The sequence below is a fragment of the Delphinus delphis genome, chromosome 9, assembly GCF_949987515.2.
Source record: "Delphinus delphis chromosome 9, mDelDel1.2, whole genome shotgun sequence".
NCBI lineage: Eukaryota > Metazoa > Chordata > Mammalia > Artiodactyla > Delphinidae > Delphinus > Delphinus delphis.
This window is the reverse complement of record NC_082691.1, coordinates 14,630,753-14,647,979: the sequence shown is the minus strand read 5'-3', so window position 1 is coordinate 14,647,979 and position 17,227 is coordinate 14,630,753. Positions and strand designations below refer to the sequence as shown.

At 35.9% G+C, this 17,227-nt stretch overlaps 1 protein-coding gene across 1 annotated transcript; it reads right to left on the bottom strand.

Annotated features, from left to right (window-relative positions):
* Positions 1-6,556: 6,556 nt before the first annotated feature.
* On the bottom strand, positions 6,557-16,976 carry MPLKIP (M-phase specific PLK1 interacting protein). The gene is made up of 2 exons (XM_060020212.1): positions 16,565-16,976; positions 6,557-15,563 (listed from the first exon to the last, which is right to left on the bottom strand). Exons 1-2 carry the CDS (start codon positions 16,901-16,903, stop codon positions 15,363-15,365), a joined length of 540 nt encoding a protein of 179 aa, XP_059876195.1. The 5' UTR covers positions 16,904-16,976; the 3' UTR covers positions 6,557-15,362.
* Between the last annotated feature and the right edge of the window lie 251 nt (positions 16,977-17,227).

The window sequence follows — 17,227 nt, the reverse complement described above, 5'->3', positions numbered from 1 at the left end:
TGAAGAGGTCCATGGAATGCAAAGCAAGGTATATGATGAGAGTCACACTTGATATACGTCAAAATAATATCTCAGAATTTAAAATTTTATTGGAACTTTACATTTATTTATTGTATACTGAGAAAATAAAAACAGATTGTCTGCAAAAGACAGAGAACCATACTGGCACCACACCCCCTCACCATTAACACTGGATGCTATAAGTTTCTGCAAAGTCTAAGGGAAACAACTTTGACCTTAGAATTCCATCCTCAGTGTGTTAGGGAATAGTGGTGTTCCCTCGGCCTTCTTGCTTTGACTGAAATCTAGCTCTTCCCTGAGGGGACTGACTGCCCTGCGGCCTTCTCAAGTGATGGCTGTTTTTCTTCCTTGGACCACTGGGCCTGGAATCTAGTTAAGTGTCCTTTTTGATGCTCATTTTCACTTTCAGACTCTTCTTGTTGATGCCTTAAAACTATAGAGATTTGCCCCTTGTGTCATCAGACTGCTTCACTCATGCCTCCCTGCTGCAGTTATTTACTGACCTCTGACTTGTCCTTCCCCTTTCACCCTCCCCGCCATTCTTTGAAGATTTTAATTCCTGGGTCACTATCACTGTGTCCTGTTTCTATCTTGATTTCAGCATCTGTGTGGATGATCCTTAAAATCTTGGCTTCTCTGTTTCTCTGCTGCTCCTCCAATGGTCTTATCCTGCACCTCATCTCAGCTACTCATGTCCCTGTCATACCCTCGACTTTATGGCCACAAGTTCCATGACCCCTGCAAATCTCAATTCAAGCACACTACTTACCCTACGCTGGAATGCCCTCCCCCCACCCAAGTTTGCAGCCCACTCTAATACTCGGACTCCAACCACCTTTCTCACTCCCTTATACACATCTGCAACTGCCTTGTCACGCTCTTGCTTTCCTGTATTCGTGTGAAAATTCCAAAACTGTTCAGACCCAACATCCCCAATGTTTAAATCCACTCTGTCTGCATCCGTGCAGCTGAACATTGCTGGAAAAACACTCAACCATGCCCACTAGTTTCACTTTACTTCATGATCACTAATCTCACGTGGGCCCTTAAGGCTACCCAACAGTTATACTACCATGGTTCATCAGTTCTAAAGCATAGATGTTCACACTTAATATCTCTGAAATGAGGATGTGTCTTATATATGCCACTATGGTATGTCATACTTTAATTGGTAGAGTTTTCCCCTTTTTAGTGTTACCTAAAAAATAGTGTGTCTTACAATCAATGGCATCTTTGATAAAGCATAATTACCTCATACTTTTCATTCTCTCGTTTTCCCACATGATCATTTAATACTTTTTTCTTCTCTACTCAAATCTCCAGTATTTCCTTCCTGTATTAGTTTGCTAGAGCTGCCAAGGCAGCATTCTTGCTGTGTCCTCACATAGTCTTTCCTCCGTGTGAGTGCATGTCTCATGTCTGTGTATCCAAATTTCCTCTTCTTATAAGGAAATCAGTCATTGGATTAGGGCCCACATCAAGGGCCTCATTTTAACTTAATAACCTTTTAAACGACCTTATCTCCAAATATAGTTACATTCTGAGGTACCGAGGGTTAGGATTTAAATATGTAAATTTTGAGGGGACACAATTCAGCCCATAATACTCCCCCATTCTCACGTTCAGTTGGTGACTTTGTTCCCTATTTTCACAGATATAGAAATAAATGAGAGAAATGCCAAAGTCCCTACTGTATCACCCCCACCTTTCACTAACTGTCTTCATATCATTAACTTCTTTCCTGTCACTATGGACAAACTATCCATATTCCTAGAAAAATCTCTTCTTGCCAAACAAAGAAGTTCCTTCCAGCTCAACTTTCTCTATGGCATTAACAATTTTCTTCCATATAAGTTCTAAGGGGGCCAGAGTTTTGTTGTTCTGTTCTTCTCTACTCCTAGCACCTAGAAAAAGCTCAATATTTAATGAACAAGTACAGATATGTAATAAATATATCCCTTTATATGCAAGATAAAGGAATGCACTTAGAAGGGAAACCCTTCACTGGAAGCAGAATTGTAAGAGTATATCAAGTAAGAGAATAAAATGGAACAAAGTTAAGTCAATCAGTTCTAGAAAGGCAGAACACTTCATAAGAACAAGAAGTAGGCTGCTAAAGAGAGGCAGTCACTTGAAGGAAAAAGACTCCTCAGTGAGCATCTAAGATATGGGCATATAACAAGGACAGAGGGGATTCAGAGAGGAGAACCACAGCTGATCAAAAACCTCACTCCACTGCCAAGACAGGGAGCCTTTGCTATTCTTCTCAATTAGGATATGTTACATGTATATGGTGACCACTGTATGTTTTCATTTGTCTCCCATACTAATGGAAGTTTCTTTTTTCTTTTCTTTGCCTTCTTTCTTTTCTCTCTTCCTTCCCTCCTTCTTTTTTTCTTCTCTTCCTTCATTTTTCTCTCTTCCCTCCGTCCCCCTCCCGTCCTTCTCCTCCTCCTTTCAACTGCAATTACCCTGTTTTCTTTCTACCACTGCATATTAATATGGTGGAACTGATTGAGTGTATAATTTAGCCATAGTTTGCCATGAGTTGTGCTATATCTAGAATGGAAAAGAGAAATACAAATCATCCAGAGTTCTGAACTCCAATATGAATGAATAATGAGACTGAGTTTTCTTTATAAGGAGATGTTTTGTTATACATATACATTAGATAGTTACATTTTATGAGGTGTGACTATTTTTAAGAAGTGTATCTATGCTAAATGCAATGTGGAATCCTGGGTTGGATTCTGGAACAGAAAAGAGATCACTGTTGGAAAGACTGATGAAATCTAAATAAAGTCTGCATTTTAGTTTTAGTTTAGTATTCTCAGTTTTAACAAATGTACTATGGTTATCCAAGATGTTAATACCAGGCAAAGTTGTGTGAAGGCTATATGGGAACTCTCTGTACTATCTTCAAAACTTATCTGTAAATCTAACATTCAAAATATAAAGTAAAAACAAAACAAAACCAAAAAAATACAAAAAAATGTGTATAGAAGGAAGCCTATATATGGAACTTGGGCTGCTGGGAGGTGGAATGTCTTTTCTTACTTAGCATTCATTCCCCCTTTGTCAATAATATTCTGCTTTCTATTAGGAAACTATGCGTCCTTCTACTTTCAGTCTTTGTGGTTCAGAGGGGACTACTAACTTTACCTCTGTGTAAAAAAGTCCAGATTTCTGCCAGTTGTTTAAAAAATGGGAAAATCTGGCAACACTGCACTTCTGTATTGGGCATTAAGTTAGTACAAATGTAAAAAGTGACTAATTTCTCAGCTTCTTTCACATGTAATGAGAGCTAGGAAAAAGATGGCAAGACAAGTGTTTCCTCTTGCCCCTTCAGTCCTCTCTGGTAGCTGAATGTTGAAGATGCTTCAATAACATTAGGGATTCTGACTTTCAAAGGATTAATAACAATTTTAAAGACCAAAGGGAAAGGTAATATGCAGTATTTATTCCAATGTTGCTTTTGCATCATCAAATTACAGATATGTTTAAGAGTCATTTGATAAAATCAAAACAAAACCAAAGAAAGGCATGCTGATATTTTCTTATGATGAAAGCTTACCCTAATTATAAAGTAAAAAAAAAAAAGGAAATGAAATTTGAGTGCTAGAGTCATAAAACCCAACCAAATACATTTATCCCAGATAATGTGCTCACCTAAAGAAAAAACTCTGGCAGTCTCCTTTGAACTCCTATTATCATCTAGCCTCATAAGCATTGGGTTTGATGTCATTTCTTTCATTACTTTATTATTTATTTAATTATTCTTTATTTTTATTTCTTAACTATCAGAAAGTTAGTGACCCATCAAGATTTGGGTATTCATATATAGAGAGAGGAATGCTCTCTGAAAATACAGAAAGTAGTCCACTAGAGAGGCTACTGCATCTAAGGCCGGGCTGAAACTGGAAGACCCCACCACCAGCAACAGGATCCAGACAACAGGAAGACAAATGAAGCTGCATCGGAGGAACTAGAGAATTAGATCAAGAAGCTGGAGACACCTAGGAAGCTGGCAAACGAACACTGGAATCTCTGGAATCTCAGGAAAACTGCAACCTTCCTAACCACTGGTAACAGCCAGAAGCCAAGTGAAGACAGCCTCCGACTCACTTTTGTTCTCCAAATCTTAAGCAAGTGCCTCTAATTGGAAAGCCTGAATTTATATTCAGAACTCTGTGAGTGCAAGGGAGTCAGGGCATTCAAAAAACAATTTTTTTTTCTATTATAGTGACAGTTCAATCTGTGGCATTGGCATATACAAATATTTAACACAGATGATACATAAGGACTGAGAGAAAAACAAAGAAGGAATTATACTTCCTCTCACACAGAGACAAACGACAGGATTAATACCTTCAACCTTCTTATGCCTGGAACCGTCCATTTCCAGCTCTACTGTCATTACGTTAATGTAATGCACAACCATCTCTGACCCTGACTATTTCAGTAGTTTACTGAATGGTCTTTGGGAATCTACTCTGTCAATCTTCTATTCTGTTTTCCACAGAGAAGCTGGAGCAAAACAAATTTTTAAAAATCAGTAGACTTTATTTTTCTGAGCAGTTCGTGTTTACAGAAAAATGAGCAGGAAATACAGAGAGCTCCCCCATACCCTCTCATTCTCCTCCCACTTCCAGTTTCCTCTGTTATAGACACCTTGCATTAGTTGTACATTTGGTACAATTGATGAACCATTATTGACACATGATTAACTAAAATCACAGAGTAGACTCTGTGTGTGTTGTACATTCTATGGGTTTGGGCAAATGTATAATGACATGTATCCACCATTACAGTACCATCAGAGAATAGTTTCACTGCCCTAAAAATCCTGTGTTCTACCTGTTCATCCCTCCCTCCACTTCTCTACCCCTCGCAACTCCTGGCAATCTGATCTTTTTACTGTCTTCGTAGTTTTGTGTTTTCCGACTGTCAAATGTTGGAATTATATAGTATGTAGCCTTTTCAGTTTGGCTTCTTGCACTTACTGTTAAGCTTTTAAGGGCCTTCCGTGACTTTTTGTGACTTGATAGCTTTTTTTTTATTGCTGAATAACATTCCATTGTATGGATCTACCAGTTTGTTTATCCATTTACCTACTGAAGGACTTGACTTGTTGGCTGCTTCCAAGTTTTGCAATTATGAATAAAGCTGTTATCAACATTTGTGCGCTGGTTTTTGTGTGGACAAACATTTTCGACTCATCTGGGTAAATAACAAGGAATGAGATGGCTAGGTTGTTTGGTAAGAAAGAGTATGTTTAGTTTTCTAAGAAACTGCCAAACTGTCTTCCAAATTGGCTACACCATCTTGCATTCCCACCAGCAATGAAAGTTCATGTTGCTCCATATCCTGCCATCATTTGGTGGTGTCCGTGTTTTGGATTTTTGCCTTTGGACTTAACTATTGTAACAATGGTATCTCATTGTTTTGCAAATATTTTCTCGCCACCTGTGGCTTATCTTTTCATTTTCCTAACAGCATCTTTTGCATAACAGAAATTTTCAGTTTTAATGAAGTCCAACTTATTTTTTCTTTTATGGATCATGCTTTTAGTGATGTATCTAAAAAAGTCATCACTAAACTGAAGGTTACCTAAATTTTCTATGTATCTTCTTTATAGGTTTGTGTTTTACATTTAGGTCTCTGATTCAAGTTTATTTTGTGAAAGGTGTAAGGTCTATGTCCAGATTCACATTTTTTGCATGTGGATTTCCAGTTGTTCCAGCACCATTTGTTGAAAAGACTATCCTTTCTTCATTGAATTGCCTTGATCCTTTGTCAAAGATCAGTTGACTACATTTTTGTGGGTCTATTTATGGTCTCTGTATTCTGTTCCATTGACCTAGTTGTCTGTTCTTTCACTAATACCACGTGGTCCTGGTTACTGTAGCTTTATAGTAAGTTGACATCTGGTAGTGTCAGTCATGCAACTATGTTCTTCTCAATGTTGTGTTGCCTATTTTGGGTCTTCTGCCTTTACAATTAAACTTTAGAATAAATTTGTCAATATCCATAAAATAACTTCCTGCAGTTTTGATTGAAATTGTGTTGAATCTATAAAGCAAGTAGGGAAGAATATCTTGACAGTATTGAGTCTTCCTATCCATGTACATGGGATATCTCCATTTTCTTAAAAAACCATTTCTTTCACCAGTTTTGTAGTTGTCCTTATATAGATCTTACACATATTTTGTTAAGATTTATACCTAAGGTTGGTTTGTTTTTCTTTTGCTAATGTAAGTGGTACTGGGTTTTAAGTTTCAAATTCAAATTGTTCATTGCTAGTACATAAGAAAATGATTGCCTTTTGTATATTAACTTTGTATACTGAAACCGTGCTGTAACTATAACTGCTTAATCCTGCTTCCAGGGTTTTTTTTTTCTTTTTTTCTTTCTTTTTTTGTGATTTTCTACACAGACAATCACGTCATCTGTAAATAATGTTTTATTTCTTCCTTCTCATTCTGTATCTTTTACTTCCTTTTTTTGGTCTTATTGCATTAGCATGATATTGCATCATATTGCAGTATTATGTTGAAAAGCAGTGGTAAGAGGGGACATCCATGCCCTGTTCCTGATCTTGGTGGAAAAGCATTTAGTTTCTCACTATTTAGTATGATATTAGCTGTAGGTTTTTTGTAGATGTTTTTTATCAAGTTAAGAAAGGTCCCTTCTATTCCAAGTTTGCTGAGAGTTTTAATCATGAATGGGTGCTGGATTTGGTCAAGTGCTTTTTCTGCATGTATTGATAAGATCATATGATTTTTCTTCTTTAGTCTGTTGATGTGATGGATTACAGCAGTTGAATTTTGAATGTTGACCCAGCCTTGCACACCTGAAATCCCACTTGTGTATGGTGTATAATTCTTTTAATACAGTTAAGTATAAAAACGAGGTCATGGTCAGCAGGTTATTATACAAAGTTCATGAACAAATTCAACCTACTATAACAACTCTAAGTAAACATAAGTTTTATGCACAAATATTTTTTAGTTTCCTTTTCTATAATCTCATGTTGACAGGTTACAATACTTATAGGAATAGTCTTTGTCCTTCTGAGTAAACACACACTTAAGTACATTTAACCTAGATTTTATGGTAACTGCTATGTAAATATTCTCTGACCTTTAAAAAAAACCTCTAAACATATTTGCATTCCCCAAAGTACTTCTGACAGTCTTAGAAAGCTTTCTCATTACATCCTATTCTGTACAATTTTAGACAAGTCTCAACTGCATTAATTGGGGTTTATAAGTTTTTTCATAATCACAAAAAACTGACCTATTACCACTTATTATCTGTCCTTTCCTCACTCATTTGTAGTGCTATATTAACCAAATATCAAGTTTTTATATATATGTGAATTTGTTTCTGAGTTCTCTATTTTTGTTTCTTTAGTCTGTATACTCTTACACCAATCAGTCATTAGATTTACAAGTTTCTTTATCTGGTAGAGCAAGCCTGCTTACATTTTTCTTCAACATTTTTATGACTAATCTTGACACTTTTCCATATAAATATTGGAATCATTTTGCAAGGTCCACAAAACTTATTTTGAGATTCGATTGAATTTATAGATTAATTTAGGGAGAATGGACATATGTACAATATTGTATCTTTCCATCCATGAATAATATCTCCCTATTTAGTTGTGCTTTTTAAGAAGTTCTTCAAAAATGCTTTGTAATTTTCTCTGTTGTCTCCCCCAACCCCCTTCCCACCAAGATTTATTGCAGATTGCTATTTGGAGGCTGAGGCATTTTATTGCATTTTTTTGACTGATGTGTAGGAATGCTGTAATTGTATATTTTTCTTGGATCCAGAATTTTCAAAAAATTTTGCCTCCCTTGGAGTTGTACAGACAGTAATATTATCTGTACATAAGATCAGTTTCATCTCTTCCTTTGTAACTTTCACACTTCAGATATCTTCCTTTCCCACTTCTAGAAGACTTCTGTGTATTTAATTTTAAGCAATGCTTTTTTTTCATCTACCGAGTTATTAGTATAGATCTTTTCCTTTAACCAATAAGATGTATTACAGAAATAAATTTCTAGATGCTGAGCCATCACTGCAATCCTGAGATAAACCCTATCAGTTCTTTCTTGCTTTGTGAGCAACTGCTGAATTGTCATATCTTGTTTAGGATTTTCAGCAACTATGTACATAAGTGAAATGATCTATAATTTCCATTTATACTGTACTTGGCCTGGTTTGAGATCAGTTAATACCACAGGTGTAAGATGTCTTGGATACTTTTTAACTAAAAGTTTTTATAATACAGGAATTAAGTATTCCATGAAGGCTTAGTAAGTCTGGATCATCTGTGGGGAGAACTCATGATTATCAACTCAGTCTCTCTCATGGTTATTGGTTTATTCTGACTTTCTATTCCTTTTTGAGTCAATACTGATAATGTATCAATATTTTTCTAAAATATAACACATTTCATCTATGCTTTCAAATACTATGGTGTAAAGTTGGTCATCCTGTGTTTGCGTGACTTTCAAAGCCTTTATTGGTACTAATATGACTTCTTCATTTAATCATCAGTATACCAGAAAAAATTAGTCATCATTTGTCATCTGGGTCCAATGGGCCCTTTTAATTTTTAAAAACATTTAAAGTTATTTAGCAAAATGTAGAGAATAAAGAGATAGAAAGAAGTTTGTTAGACATCTTAATAAGAATGTAAACATAGGAAACCCAAATTTTTATTCAGTATTTTCGTGGTTTTGAAAGTATTTAATACATAAGATGGGTAGCATCTCGAACATAAATAGGTATTCATCTACTGTCACAAACTTAGAATATATTCATCTTATGAACCTTGACTCCAGAGTTTAAATGTATCTCTAATGGGCTTTAGTTTATTATTACTTCTTGTTCTTTTTACACTTGCATCTTCAAAATGCAATACATTTAAGAACTTTGATGTCATATTTTTGTTGAGGAAAGGATGGTCATTTCTTTTTGCTTCATAATTGCAAAACACTTTCACTTTCAGATTTATAAACACCAATCAGAACGGTAAATCCAACTGATTTTTCACTTTTACATCATCTATTTCCTTTTAATCAATTCTGAATACACACCTGCCTTTAGTATTTGTCTACTTACAATTCTGATTAACAAACATAAAAGATGTTCTTGTCACAAAGTTCTGTGATGAAGTCTTTCCTTTTGGATAACTGAGTAAATAAGAATATCATAATTCTTTCGTCCTTAGAAATATATTGTTCACTCATTGATTCTTGAATTTGAGAAAAATCTTTCTAGGATATTGTCATCTGAAAATTTATACTCTGAGAGTTTGCTTATAAGAGACCAGAGTGCTGATTAGTTTAATAATCATGAATTACCTAATAATTTTCTTTTCTTTGCCATTATGGGTTAAAAATGAAAAATGCCAAATTCTTAATTGTGCTCAAATAAAAGCTGAAAAAAACATTTACAGAGATTGTGTCTCTAGACTTCTTTTATCCCTTCTTTAAAGATGAAGCAGGATTTAGGGCAATGCAAAGAAAACAGAAGGATGATGCAAGTGATGATTATCCTTGCATTATCCTTCTAGGTGATTCCATCACTTTGTTTTCTTACTGTAGTTCTTTTTCTAAGCATAGTTCCTGATGTTACACCAAAGGTTAACATTGTTTATATTTTTCCTTTTGTGCTTTTTTTCATCAATCTGGTTTTTTTTCTTTCTTTTTTTTGGCTCCACAGTGCGACTTGAGGGATCTCAGTTCCCTGACAGGGATTGAGCCCGGGCCACAGCAGGGAAAGCCTGGAATCCTAACCACTAGGCCACCAGGGAACTCCCTTTTCATCAATCTTTATCGACTTTAGTTAATCCATAGAATAGGCTTTTTTGTTGACAATCTCTATAGCTTTGCCTTGTTTCATTGATTTTTTTTGAGGGTACTTTTTGTTTTTAAATTTATTGAACATTTTGGTCAGAAAACATGATCTGCCTATCAATCAAATCTTTGAAATCTGCAGAGTCTTTGTGATTTAGAAAACTTATAAAAAATTTATTATATGGGCTTCCCTGGTGGCGCAGTGGTTGAGAGTCTGCCTGCCGATGCAGGGGACACAGGTTCGTGCCCCAGTCCGGGAAGATCCCACATGCCACGGAGTGGCTAGGCCCATGAGCCATGGCCGCTGAGCCTGCGCATCCGGAGCTTGTGCCCCGCAACGTAAGAGGCCACAACAGTGAGAGGCCCACATACCGCAAAAAAAAAAAAATATTATATACTTGTGTACTTGAAAAAATGTGTACATATTGTATATAAATATATAATTTCTATTTTATATGCCAGTTCTTTATATCCCTACAAATTCTACATCTGCTTGTTATATCCATGTCTAGTAGAGATGTGCTAAAATCCCCACTGTGATTATGAATTTCAATCTTTTTATAGCTTTTTATTTTAGATGTTATCTTTTCTAAACCAACAAATAGATTGATTCCATCTATCTAATCCAATCTGAAAATCTGCCTTTTAAAAGATTTTACTTTTTTAAGATTCATTGTTATTACTGGAATATTTGGACTTACTGCTGTCATTTATTTCTTTTCCTGACTTCTCTTGGATTTATGGTTTACTATATTCCTCTTTCTCCCTCCTCTGATGATTTGAGAGCTTTAAAAATTTTAGTCATATATTCCCTAAAGTAATTTTGAAAAGTGATGTACCCTTTTATACTTTTCAAGTCAACATAAATACACTTTTATCGTAAGTTTCAAAAATTGCTAAGGAAGTCATTTCGGTAACATTGATGTTTTAAGCTAAATCCATTACATTATTAAAGTATCCAACTGAATCTAATTATCACAGTAATTTGCTATCTAAAAACACTCCTTAACACAGTAGGAAATTGTACACTATTTTATTCCCAACTCATATTTCCATTTTACTTTCCCACGTAATTTTTATCTCATTATAATAGTGCAATGCTTGAAAGTCCTTTACTGATAGCTTGTCATACATCTGTTTCTCAAAAATGTATGAAAAATATATTTATTGAAATTAAAAAATATTTTTGGAAATAAAAAAACATTTCCAATGGCTATAAACTTCAAAGTGTTCAAGTTATCTATTATCTGGATTATCATTACTATTCAAACAATAAAAACACCATAAAACTGCTAATTGCTAGAATGAGACATTAATTTTATTACTATTTTTAAACTATAGATATAAATGCTGAAAAAACTCATTTACGCATACAAATAAAAAGGGATAGACTTTTGTTATAGTGATGTCACTTAATTCTTGTACACCTTTTAAGTTATATGCCAAAAATAATAAACTGATCATCAAATTATTTTTAATGATCTTTAATTAACAATCTGATTAAGTTTTCTTCAATTTTGTTGAAAACAAAGAATTGAAAAATCACCCTCACTGAAGACCTTGTTGTTCAGGCCATTTTCTTTCTTATATCCTTGGAAAGTTACAGAATATAAATACCTGAGAAGGAAGAATTAATCCTAAGTAAAGCTGGTTTTCCAAAGTTAAATGCACCGTCCTCGACTATGTTTTGTGGACATTTACACCCAAACCTATACGTAAATACATGTTCTGCTTTTAAAAGTATTGTTTATAGTATTTTATCAAACTAAGATGTACATTTTAACATCTCTGAAATTGGGATGCATCTTATAATTGACAGCATATTATAGTTTAGTTGGCAGTGTTTTTACTAAGTGGTATATAATGGATTATATATAATTATAAATAATAGTTTCTTAGGTTAGATGAAAAATTAGACTGTGGAAATTAAGAGCAAAAAAGAAAAGATGTTGGGTCATTACTAAGTTCTGGGTTTATACAATGTATACTTACGACTATCATGTGTTTTATTTACAGTAAAATCCACAATATTTCTGTTAATTTAAACTAAACACATAGTAGGAATGAAAAATAAAACACAGAAATGGCTCAGAGACAATAAGCAGGAAACTTGGGCCAGGTAAAAAATTAATATGGATTTATAGAATCTAATAATGAACTGGCAAAGGATAATAAAAATGTTTCTCCTAAGAGTCTGAAAAATGCTCTAGAAAATATAAAAATCATGAACTTACCTCTGAAATATGATCTTTTAAGATGTAAAGTTAATATGTCAGAAAGAAACATGGAAATTTTAACTTCCTCCTCCTTGAAATCATGCAAATTATGCTATTAAGACAGGTTTGAAACATATTCATCAGGTTCTTTATCATTATTGAAAATGGGGAAAAGACAGTTGGCTTGACAGCAGATTCACCAAAACCCATCATGCCTGTATACCAATCTTAAATATTCTAAGATAAATGAGGCAAGCAACTTTTTCATTGTTTCCTAAAAATAAAGTGACTTTCCCTTCACATTATGTTCATGCTCTCTTTGCTTTCACATGATTCACCCACAGGAAAAATGATTTTTTGAATAGTCAGGAGACAAAAAAGGCAAGGCCTATAAACAAAAACTGTCATCACTCTATCTCCCTAATTGACAACACATGTGAGTTCTGAGTATCTCCACATGGGCCAACATAACTCATTTCTAAGACCACACTTCACCTGTGATGAAAACATATTAACTTCCACCGTACTTCCTTGGGCAGTCAGAAAGGTCTGCTTGAGTTCAAAGGGCAGGGACATAACTCTATCTTGATGAGGTAGAGGCAAGGTTCTGGAAGAGTCTGAGGGACCTGAAATATTGTTGGCATCATTTTTGAAAAACACAACCTGCCATAGGTTTCTTCTGTCAAGGGGGAGAAGGGTAATTATGAAAAGGCAGAAGGGAAAAAAAGAGAACTGGCATAATCCACTGATCATGGAAATGTTCTTTAAGCACATCATTTTAACTAAAGAGCGCATCTGGGATTTGAGGATCTGGATCAAAATCCCCTTAAAGCTATCTTTGCCTTTACAGTTAAATACTCCCAGAAGTACAAACACCCGTGTTTGAAAACCCAGCTATAGATTATACTTCCATTCTTTAATTATATGAATATTTAAGATGCATACTTAACTATAAATTTCCCTAACACAGTTATTTAGCATCTCTGCGGAGGTAAAAACGTGTATTCTGGAACAATTTAAAAAATCATTTTTCATTTAAAAGAATGATCAATTCCTTTCACTCAGCTAAACAAAAATAGGCTAGTAATATAAACAAACCAATATCAATGTCGAAAGACCTTTGATAACTATATACACTACCAACCAGAGCAGTAAAGCAATGTATCTTTCCTGAGGACAAAAATGTTTCTCTTAAAATCAGAAAGGTCAGACCTCTGGAAGATGTTGGTAACTTGGCAGAAGAGAAATTTTACATTTAGTTAACATTACACTTATAAAGTAGTAAAATAAAATGCACATAAGCCATTAGAACAATTATAATTTGAATGTTTTCCAAATATGATACGAATACATTAGCATAAAACCTTTCTTGACTTCCTTTATTTTTGCCAATAATCCAGTGATCTCCAAGCAATGGCTTAATGATTATTTCTAAATGTCACTTCCTAGAGATAATATTTCTTACCTATTAAGTTCAATAAAAGGTATGCAAAAGTATTGCTCTAATTTTCATCATACATCATGACCTCAAATCATCTAGAAAGACGTTAGAAAATAAGGACATTCCCTTTAGAACACTGGGGGAAAAATTACTATTCTCTTTATATATAGGAGATAAAAGCAGAGCAATATAGTAGTTATAATCAGAATGTCTGCATCCACTCACCAAATATTTATTAAGCACCTACTATTTTCCAGGCATCATTCTAAGAGCTGAGGATATAGGGGTAAGTGAGAAAGTAACAGCTACCATTTAGAGGGCTTACTATGTGCCAGGCTCTGGCCTAAGAGTTTTCACACATGTAAACCCATTTAATCCTCAAACACAACACCTCTATGACATGGCTACTGTTAAGTTTTTCATTTTACATATAAGAAAATTGAGGCACAGAGAAGTTAAATAATTCACCAAGCTAGTAACTGGTAGTAGTAGTCCTGGGTGTCATGGAGCTTTTATTAATCTAAAATCCTTCCCTTCTCATTTTGTTTTGCCTCTGTGAAAAGACCTAACATACAAATAGAAGTGGTTATGGCTCAAATAGGTGGTGTAATCTTTTCACTTTTAAAGCTTTCTTTCTGGGAATGTTTAAATAAAATTTTAGCTATACTTTCATCATATATTGTGACCCTAAAATATCTAAAAAGCCTGAATGTTATAAGACTTGATTTTGTTTAAATAGTTGGGGAAAATGAAAATCCCCAACATTTTCATTTTTCTCCCCATTACTGTAGGTATAGGTACGTAGTATTCCTTCCTTTGGAAAGCCTTTCTTTAGTCCAGGGAGGCCTGGTGGGGCTGAAGACCATGGGACCCTGCCTCATTGTAGGGGTGAATCCATGTCCAAGCTAATCATGCCATACTGCCTTGATCATAGTTATTGGATTAAGACTCTAAAATTTGACCTAAGCATGGCCAATCTGTCTTCACTGAGATTGACAGAGCTGGGAAATGTTCTCTTCACAATGGAAGTGACTTAAGACTGCTGGTAGCCATCTTCCTGGGCCTCAAGAGAAAATGACTCCACAATACTGAGAGATGTGGAGTAGAGAAATTCAGATGCAGAATTCTTTAATATAGCTATGAAAGAAGTAGGTCTATCCTTGTCCTCTGCAGTTAAATAAGTAAAAAGGGTACGAATATTTTTTTTAATTTAAGCTTAAGCGGGTTTCTGTAACTTTCAATCAAGTTTCAATGCATTTTTACAAAAGCATTACATAAAATATGCATGCAGAACAATGGTTATAATATGAATAGAAATCTCCTTTATTCTTTTCCTTTACCCCCTTTCCCTACGAACAAATAAAGAACTGTCTACAGGACAAAGGACAGTCTATTTCATTTTCAAAAGTAGTATGCAAAATATATACTTACGAATTCTAACTATGTGATTACAAAGCATTATTTTAATAATTCTTTGGCATATGACAAAGCACAATATAGCTAGAAAGACAAAACGTTTTATTTTGAAACATTGGAAAAACATTAAAAGACAAATGTCCATTATATAACCAAGAATGTTAAGTATTTGGAAACTGTCAATCTTCTAAAATTGGTAGGCACTTCCAGAGAGCTAAATATTGCAAATTATCCTACCATATGTCTTCTCTAACACCAAAAATACTTGATATGATGAAGGAAGACACAACTAATTATTCAAAGTCACCACGTTAGGGTTCAACTTAATTACAAGCAAAAGTTTTGTCCAAGATGTTCCTGACAAATGAAGCTTCCAGTTGAATTTCAGAAATGTTAACAAAAGTATCTTCCTTTTTTGCCTGTGAATGTTTGAGTATTGCTGTATTGTTGGCTTATATCCACTACAGATACTGGTTCTAGGCCAGCCCAAGGGTCTTCAAGCATTGAAGGCTTGAAATAACTTTCCAACTCATTAGACATTCTCTTTTCTCTACCACGCCCTGATCCAAATGGTGTAGATGTCCTTGGAGAACCCTTTAGAAAAAAAATCATCAGTTAAAAAGACATTTAGTAGAGGTAACTGGTACTTTTTCTTTAGAGGCTAGAGGGGATCACACTGCTAGTTAAAAGTTGTGTCTTGAACCCAAATATGTTCACTTGCAAAGTCCATGCTTCCTTTAATCTAGTGTTTTAAAAAAGTATTTAAACCTATTTGATATACTAATTTATTGATAGTTTTATGCCCACTGTCACTTCAAATCCTTTTGGGTTTCTAATGTAATAACTTTCCCAAACTATAAACTGGTGATGAAGTAAGAAATTACTTGTACTGTAGTCTTCCCTCAGTATTTCCCTATTGCTTCTGGAAGCAAATTAAACTTTTTTTTTTTTTTTTTAACCCTACAGCTTCAAAATTTCTAGAACCCTCCCATCTCATTAGCTCCACACTCAAAGGGATGGGTTTGGTTTAGCATAAGTTGGAAAACTACCAAGCATATTTAAGATGTAAACCACAGAATCCTAGATATACCAGAAAGAAGCCTTAGAGCAGAAGCCAATGTAGTTGAAAAACGAAGGCCAAAAGGAGAAAAAAAAAAAAAAAGAAGAAGAGAAAAAAAGGGAAAAGGTGCCATCAGTAGGAAGATGGCACTAGCCTGTAACCCTAGAGCTGAGCCCTATACTGGGGATTCATTCGCTTTTTTTCCTCCTTGAAGACCGGGGACTCAGAATAATTTACTGCAACGAACTGGCTAGGCCCCTGACGAAGGAGAGGGAATTAGGGATATCTGTGTTTGAGCGGCAGTGTACTGGCTGAAAGTAGGAGGACTATAGAAACAAAGTACAGCTCTGCAACTTTTTACAGCATTCTAAAGAAAGTTATACTTAACTTCTCTGAGCCTCAGTTTATTCATCTGCGACATGGGGCTAACGATAGTATCTCACTTCATAGAGGATTCAAAATAATCCACGCAAAGGGATTATCAGTACCATGCCTGCCATACAGTAAGAGCTCGGCAAACGCTGGCTATTATTACCTGGGGGTGGGTCTGCTGCTGCCCTGGGGAGTAGCCGAATTGCTGCTGGGACCCCGCGGGGGACTTGGAGTAGTTGCCAGGGTAGCCGCCAGGGGACGGAGACCCGAACCGGCCCCCAGGGAAGCTGCCGCCGTGTCGCGGAGAGTGGCTGCTCCCGTAGGGCCTAGACCTGGGCCCGTACGGCGGCGTGTGGTGTGGACTCCCGTACCCGTCCCGCGGGGATGGCGGCCGCGCTCCGCCTCCGCCCGGGGTACCCCGGAAGCTGCTCCCGCTTCCCCAACCTCCTACACCCGGGCTGGGGCAAGGAGGAGTCGGGGGTCGGAAATTCTGTCGGTGCATCTCAGAAGACGAAAACGAGGACTTCAATGGCGCGTTCTCCCGCCGGAACTGTCGAGGCCAACCGTTCACAGACACTTCGTGGTCCTTCACCAAAACAGTCCTCCGCCCGCCAGCACCATAGACTACATTGGTTCCGGCATCACAAAGGTTCCTCTGGGGCGGCGGGATAAGTAGGTTATCGAATGGGTACAGATTCAGCTGATTTAAGTGAAGGAAAGAGGAAGAAAAAGGATAAAGGAAAGGGCTAATCCCGGGCCCCAGCAATGGCCTTTGCAGTCTGGCGGGCTTTGGTTGCCACTGACTGACGTACTAGACGCCTGCAGA

Excerpts from the sequence above, each read along its gene's own strand:
- MPLKIP (XM_060020212.1), bottom strand. The coding sequence starts at position 16,903 with ATGCACCGACAGAATTTCCGACCCCCGACTCCTCCTTGCCCCAGCCCG. Across the intron at positions 15,564-16,564 it reads AGCAGCAGACCCACCCCCAG|GGTTCTCCAAGGACATCTAC; the intron begins GTAATAATAGCC and ends TTTTTTCTAAAG.